Consider the following 7,992-nt stretch of genomic DNA (forward strand, 5'->3'; position numbering starts at 1 on the left):
ATAGAACCAAGGACAAACTGTGACATTGTCTGTATAGATTCAAACTGAAATACTTTTTACCTCTCAGTAATAACATTATCTCTATCTGCAGGAATGGCCTCAAGTAGTTCTCTCATTCTCTCTCTCTCTCTTGCTCTCATCTCTCTGTCTCTCCTGGCGTTGGGTACTGTATGTTCCCTGTCTCTACATTTATATAAGCTCCTTGAGGACAGCACCTCAGCTTTGCACTGACAAGCTTCCTAATTTGTCCGAGCATCTCAAGGGTACTGCCAAGTAAACCCAGGCCATCAAATACTCCATTAATTTCAGTGGATTATGTAATGTGATTGAATTGGGTTACATAACAGCTAATAACAAAGCGGTGGACCTTGGTGGTAACACTGTTCCTAATAGGCTTAACAGGGTAGTAAGAGAGGTCAGGATTTGATAGATTCATTTCCCCCTGCAAAAGCATTTCATAGCTGAATAAACTTTTTTTTTTGTTTGTTTTTTTTTTAAATCAGGAAAAGGAACAGAAATCCCATCTCTGCAATTGCTTGGTGCATGGTGATAGCTTTGTTTTTCTACCATGACAGATGACATTTTCTGTGATGGTGTCTGCTATATGTACTGTAGCACCCCCATGGCAACGTGAACGAGAGCGTCTCACAGACACATCTTGCCTGATGAGTTGCTTGAGATGAAGACAGAGGGATAATGATGGAGGGAGAGAAAGAAAGAAATTGATTCACAATCACAATCTTGATAAAACACTTCCCTCATGGACAGATAGCGACCACACACACACACACACACACACACACACACACGCAGGCACACACATACACACACACGCAGTCGCTGTACACTGAGGAGCAACAATCTCCAGCTGGGGGTTATCAAATTGATATTCATAGTCCACTTCAGAACATCTTGAAGATATGACAAAGAATGCAAAAGAATAGTTTTTTTTCAATACAAAACAGTTTCCATTGCACATTGCAATGCTCCGAGCAGGGCGATAGTTACTTGGGCTGAATGCCCCAACATGTCTTTCTTGGTCCTTCACTATACATCAAGAGAAACAGCAACACAGAGCTACTGCAGGTCATTAAAAATGTCCCCCTCTTTCAACCTGCAGTCTTACAAAGAAAGGCTATGAAAATGTCTTTAGAAACTCGGCGAGGAGAGAGGAGAGGTCGCTAGGGGCCCAAGGTGTCATGGGCAACAGACAGTTCCAGGGAGCTATGGCAACAGCAGACTCATATAATAGCTGCGACGCTGCAGAGAGTAGAGAGATCAACACAACTAAAGAGATAGAGAGAATAGAAAGAGATGGACGGAGAGAGAGAGACAGATAATGGAGGGAGGATGAGAGGAAGGCTGGGAAGAGAGACCATCTTTAGAAAGGGTGTCCCATCTCACTCTGTCAACACCTCTGGCTGCTGGGAGTCTGAAGGATATTTCTCCTCCTCTATCCCCTTCATCATCAGTCCAACTCTACAACCCAGATGCAACTCCTCAAACCCAACCCAACGCCTCTCTACCTCAACCAAGTGTCCTTAGCTCCAGTCAGACCCCCACCTCCAGGAGGGTTAGTCAGGCCTACACGGCCGTGCTGCGACCCAGCAGAGGGAAGGCTGTGGGCAAGCCACAGCTCTGCTCTAGCCCCCTGAGCCCCTGGAGCCCATGGATACTTCTCAGCCCCAGCTCTGGGTGTGTGTGAGTCCGGCCCTCGCAGGGCATGGTGACGGTGGCCTGGGCCTGCAGAGAGAGGGGCTCCGTGGGGAGGGGGTTGTGGTTGAGGTCCATTGTGGAGAGCAGGTGACCCAGGGAGTCCCAGCTTCGGGCGGTGGGCAGGCGGATCAGGGAGGAGTAGCCCCGCTCAGAGAACACCGTGACAGGGGGAGTCTTGGAGGTCTCAGGCTCCTGCTGCTCCAGCCTGGAGGTCTCGGGGGTGGGCTTGGTGTAGGTGCCCCCCCGGCTGTCAGCCAGCACCTCACAGTAGGGGGGAGGGGGGTCCTCCATCAGAACAGCCTCCTCGTAGCAGGGGGGCTTCCCAAACACGTCCGTCTCTGGGGAGAAACAGACACTCGTATGTTAGTTCTCCCTTTTCCATCGACACAGTAGACCTATGGGTTCTTGTGGACAGGGTTGTGTGGGAGATCATCATTTGTAAACTGACTGGCTATTACATAATGTTAATGTAACTCCTTTGACGCCTCAGCCAGCTCAAATGACTGACTTTACATCTGGAGTTACTGATACCACTGCCAAGTCCTACACTTACTGCTTTGCCTTTAAACTGTGAATCAACATACGCTGAGCATTCCATTGATTACTACAGTGGCCTACAGTAAAGGCTTCTTTGATGACTCAATTCTGACAGTTTTTTATAGTGCTAAATGGCTTCACACACAAGCGTGCGCACACGCACACACACACACACACACACACACACAGTGTGAAGAGAGATTAATGGGATATTTGTCTGACAGGAACACTCAAGCCACAAGTGGGAGGCTAATTTACTGATGTATTAAAGCACAATCATCTGTCTTCAATCCCTTTACAGCTCACAGAGAGGAAACCCAGAGGAACAGAAAAGGTGGGAGTAGAGGAGATTAGAAGAAAGCGGGTAGATGGGTAGGGGACTTGTGCCTGATTCACACTGTAGTGCCGAAGTGAATCAGCCAATACTGTTCGGGGTGCCCCTGCCCTAGAGTGAATCAGACATTTCTCTTCAGGGGAAACAAATCATGTCGATTGTAATGAATTTATCATCAAGAGATGATCTCATTGTTTTGGGCTATTGATCATCTCAGAATATACCGTGCATTTGGAATGTATTCAGACCCATTCCCTTTTTCCACATTTTGTTACGTTACAGCCTTATTCTAAAATGTATTAAATAAAACATGTTCCTCATCAATCTACACACAATACCCCATAATGACAAAGTGAAAACAGGTTTTTAGAAATGTTGGCAAATTTATTAGAAATAAAAAACAGAAATACCTTATTTACATAAGTATTCAGACCCTTTGCTTTCAGACTCTAAATTGAGCTCAGGTGCATCCTGTTTCCATTGATCATCCCTGAGCTGTTTCTACAACTTGATTGGAGTCCATCTGTGGTAAATTTAAATGATTGGACATGATTTGGAAAGGCACACACCTGTCTATATAAGGTCCCACAATTGACAGTGCATGTCAGAGCAAAAAACCAAGCCATGAGGTCGAAGGAATTGTCCGTAGACAAGCATTTCGCTACACCCGCAATAACATCTGCTAAGCACGTGTATGAGACAAATAAAATGTGATTTGATTTAGAGCTCCGAGACATGATTGTCTCAGAGCCTCTGACCACACCTGGTACTTCCTCTAGTGTTATCACTTCTCTAGTAATGTGTGGAAACCCAGCCTGGTAAAGGGAGAGGTACTTGTGTGCGCTTAGACATGGTCATAACATGGATAACATGGTTTAATCATAAACTCCATTTCCCAGCCTCCATTTCTTTCAAAGCGCACCTACAGTCTGTCTATACTACTATTTATTCTAGGCAGTGAGCCATACCACTTTGCACTTCAGAGTGTTTTTCCACTGGAAGAAATGTTCCTGCTCACTAAAAACACAACCAATTGATGTTGAGGATATAGAACGTCTGATATGGAAATCCTCCACAGCATGTGTTGGAAGTGTCATCATGGTGACACTAATGTTTAGATCTGCTGTATGTACATGTCTGCGTATGTCTACATCTCCACAACCAATTACACTAATGTTGTTATGATCCCTTTTTCCACCACATGTTCATAACGCCCTGCTCTGGCCCCCTTTGTAATATTAGCCTCTATATGTATAAATAAACACTAAGCAAGCTTCCATACAGTAACAATAGAGGCCCAGAGCACTGAAGCTATTTCCACTGGGAGATTAAAGGAATGTTTCATGAGCCAGGTGGTCATGTTTGTTCCCGTGTCAGCAACGCCTCTGGACAAAGAGAGGGCCAACAAGTGCAGAGGGGTGGCAGGGCCGTGGAGGGTGGTGGAGGACAGCCCAGAGCTCAGGGACAGCCCAGAGCAGAGCCACGTCCCCTAGGGACATGATTGCTAATCTCAGCCTCAGTGGCCCTGGGGCTCCGGGGCCCACCACTGTCGCCAAGGACAGCCCCTATGACGCAAGCACAGCAGCAGCTGCAGGGTGCAGGGTGGGAGGTATTATTGGAACAAGCCCTCTCCAATGCTGGAGGCCGATGGATCTCAGCATGAGAAAATGGAAATTAAAAATGTAAATGAAGCTTGTTCAATTACATTTCTGAACAAGCTGTGCCTTGAGTATCAATCATTTTGTGGCCATTTTATGTCTTGACACTATGTCATTTGGGGGAGGGGATCCCGAGTGGCGCAGCGGTCTAAGGCACTGCATCTCAGTGCTAGAGGCATCACTAGTGACCCTGGCTTGATTCCAGGTTGTATCACAACCAGCTGTGATTGGGGTCCCATAGGGCGGTGCACAATTGGCCCAGCGTGGTCCGGGTTAGGGTTTAGCCGGGGTAGGCCGTCATTTTAAATAACAATTTGTTCTTAACTTACTTGCTTGGATAAATAAAAATAAAAAATGTATTTCCCTTTATAAGTGGCTGTCTTCCCAATGAGCAGATTCCTCTTACTTTAAGGTGTTCACCTTAACCACCCTGTCCTGCTGCCCTGGTACTGAGTTCCTTTATCTGGCTTTTGTGCTTGCTCGCTCTCTGTCTATTTCAATGGTTTCTGCTAGCTTACCTTTCACTCCACTGACTGACTGCTATGCTGTTGGCGCCTACTAAATGTCGAGCTGCTAGCAGTCTGTCATTGCGCTGGCTGCTGTGCTGCTATCTCTGTCACCGCTCTGCCCACGCACTGCCTACGCTACAGCGCTAACTGTCACCATGTCACCCACAAAGGAACGCAGAAAGCTACAATGAAAGCCAACAGCAAAAAGCCTTTAGAGTCCCTGCTGTCACTGCTGTAGCTTGTAATGTACAGAAAACAGCAGGTGTATCCTGGGTTATGCTCTTTGTATATTTATGTTGCTTTCATATTGAACTGGAAAGGGACAATATGTGAAAGCTGTAAAGAGTTGCATACACTCTTAGAGAAAAAGGTTCCTTATAGAACCAAAAAGGCTTCTATCGCTTGCTTCATATATGGAACCCCTAAAAGTTTTATATTGAACCCTTTTTTCTTTGATCAGAACCCTAGATGTTCTTCTTGACTGAACTAAAATGGTTCCATATTTAACTCTGCATAGTGCCCTTTATGAATGACTACTACTATTGAATAGTAATATTTTGAGCTAAGAATATAATTTAATTAACTATTAAATAATGGACTAAAGAGTACCAACATAGTATCATTATATGCAAACATAGTTTGGACATATGCACTGGTGGCCAGGGGGGCATCTCTTTGTTTGAATGATGACCCACATCAACTCTGGTTGACTTCTTACAATACAATGCAATACAATATACTTTGTCCATTAGTTAGAGTGAACAACAAAAATGTGTCTTCTGCTCCCATGGATATATAGTCACCAGCCAGTTTATTAGGTACACCCATCTAGTACCGGGTCGGACCCCCCTTTGCCTCCAGAACAGCCTAAATTCTTCAGGTCATTCTACAAAGTGTAGGAAATGTTCCACGGGGATGTTGGTCCATGCTGACGCGATGGCATCATGCAGTTGCTGCAGATTGGAGGGCAGTACATTCATGTTGTGAACAGCCCGTTCCATCTCATCCCAAAGACGCTGGGTTGAGGTCTGGGGACTGACCAGGCCACTCAAGTAAACTGAACTTGCTGTCATGTTCCAGGCAATGTTTTTCCACTCCTCAATTGTCCAGTATTGGTGATCGAGTGCCCACTGGTGCCGCTTCTTCTTGTTCATAGTGATAAGAGTGAAACCCGGTGTGGTCGTCTGCTGCAATAGCCCATCGGTGAAAAGGAGCGACGTTCAGAGATGCCATTCTGCATACCACTGGAGGTCGGCCGTTTCTGAGAAACTGGATCCAACTCACCTGGCACCGACGATCATACCACACTCAAAGTCGTGTAGGTCACTCGTTTTGTATATAGAACCTTTTTTTAGTAAAGGGTTTCTTTAATCTCATCCAATATAAAGAACCCTTTTTTTAGAAGAGTGTAGGTACACATAAGCAAGAACGAGCTAAAGAGTTGAAGGTACTGTAGTCTAATAGCAATCTTACTTTGTCATAGTGTGTGTGTGTGTGTGTGTGTATTTGTTAATTTGGAAGACAGAGTGAGGGAAGCCACAGGTGGAGGGGCTGCTCCAGCTAATGGAGCTTCAGTCAACCCTGCCCTCCACACCTGTTCCTGTGCAGCGGGCCAGTGATGTGTGTGTGTGTGTGTGTGTGTGTGTGAGAGAGTGAGTGAGAGAGTGAGAGAGTGAGTGAGCGAGTGAGCGAGTGAGCGAGTGAGCGAGTGAGCGAGAGAGCGAGAGAGCGAGAGAGCGAGAGAGCGAGAGAGTGCGTGAGTGTGATAGAACATTCAAGTAAAAAAGTAGTGTTACAGAATGAGTACCTTACCCTGTGGGGAGGCCCAGCTGCCCTGGGGGAGGGATCGGGGAATGTGGAGCGGTGGGGAGAGGGTCAGCGGGGGGCAGAACTGGAGGGGCTCTCTGGATGGAGGGTACCCAGCCAACCCTGCCGTGCCCAGGCCCTCCAGTGACTCCATCTCCAGGGCCCTTAGACACTGCTCCCTCAGCCTCTCCTCCCTCCTCCTCTTCAGACGACGCTGGACAAAGCTACAGAAGCAGCACAGCATGATGATGAGAGCCCACACCAACCAGAACCCAGCGAAACAGGCCAGGAAGGTGTACGTGCCCTGGGACATCACCATGGTGACGAGGAACTAGTTGACTTGGAACTACCGAGGTGCGTGAAATGAGGAGCCAACTGGACTTGGGAAGATACGTTAAATCAAATAGCACTGGCTGCCACTGAGGAGACAAGGGAAAACATTCAAAAGAAAGATAGGGCTCCAGTCTCCTGAGGAGTTTGGTTGAATGTGTAGTCTTCTGTTGAGTTGTAATCCTCTTATATCAGTGTGACAGAACAGCCCTGATTCTGTTAAGAGGACCGGGTACCTAGTGTGCTTACACACACACACACACACACACTACAACAGCACTGTCTCAGAGGCTCTTCTCTAGTCCAAAGGCCAAGTATTATCAGTTGTTTTCCAGCCTGCAGGTCACTTCAAATCAGATGTCCTGTGGATCTTCAGAGGTAAAACAAGGTGATCTTCTACATTCTCACTCCAGTCTCACTGCAAAACTCATAGTCTAAATCACATCCACCGTCCAGGTATCCTGAAGAATCTCCGCTTAAGAAAACAAAAAAGCACAGAGCACTACTCCTCCTTCTCACTGAGGTTGAGAGCCTGCTCCTCTCCCCACCAGGCAGACTGAGTGGGTCCTCTGAGGGGTGAGGCCTGGATAGGGGTCAGGCAGTGCAGCGCTGCCTCCTCCAGGACACAGGGCCAGACCCAGGGGTTCCACACACTCACGCTGGGTTCCGAGGCATTCCGAGTACCTCCTCTGGTGCGCTGAACCCCAGACGATGGATTCTAGCACCTTTATGGGGTACTACCGACGTTACGCTGCTCAACAAACAGAGAGAGGAGAGAGGGTGGAGGGGTCCATCATTATGAATTAGGCAATATTTTCAAAACACGGCACTGCAATATCAGAAACATGGACACGGGCCTGTCTAGTAAGTGATCTCAGCTGTTCAAGCATCATTATGATGGTGACCTCAAGGGGTGAGTATCAGTTTCACACATCAGAGAGGAAGGATCAGAACAGTACATAGATCTCTTTGGGAAAACAGGGCCCTTTATATGGGTGCTAAAGGGGACCCAATCCTGCTACTCCTTCCCAGATAACTAGTGCTGAGCGATTAACCAAAATGTTGGTTATTTTTCATTTTTTTAAACAACTAATTAACCAAT

At 46.8% G+C, this 7,992-nt stretch overlaps 1 protein-coding gene across 1 annotated transcript; it reads right to left on the reverse strand.

Annotated features, from left to right (window-relative positions):
- Nucleotides 1-1,340: 1,340 nt before the first annotated feature.
- LOC115154287 (proline-rich protein 7-like) lies at nt 1,341-7,700 on the reverse strand. The gene is made up of 2 exons (XM_029700363.1): nt 6,567-7,700; nt 1,341-2,054 (listed from the first exon to the last, which is right to left on the reverse strand). Exons 1-2 carry the CDS (start codon nt 6,877-6,879, stop codon nt 1,585-1,587), a joined length of 783 nt encoding a protein of 260 aa, XP_029556223.1. The 5' UTR covers nt 6,880-7,700; the 3' UTR covers nt 1,341-1,584.
- Between the last annotated feature and the right edge of the window lie 292 nt (nt 7,701-7,992).

The sequence above is a fragment of the Salmo trutta genome, chromosome 19 (genome assembly GCF_901001165.1).
Source record: "Salmo trutta chromosome 19, fSalTru1.1, whole genome shotgun sequence".
In the NCBI taxonomy this organism is placed as follows: Eukaryota; Metazoa; Chordata; class Actinopteri; order Salmoniformes; family Salmonidae; genus Salmo; species Salmo trutta.

Excerpts from the sequence above, each read along its gene's own strand:
- LOC115154287 (XM_029700363.1), bottom strand. The coding sequence starts at position 6,879 with ATGGTGATGTCCCAGGGCACGTACACCTTCCTGGCCTGTTTCGCTGGG. Across the intron at positions 2,055-6,566 it reads CAGCTGGGCCTCCCCACAGG|AGACGGACGTGTTTGGGAAG; the intron begins GTAAGGTACTCA and ends GTTTCTCCCCAG.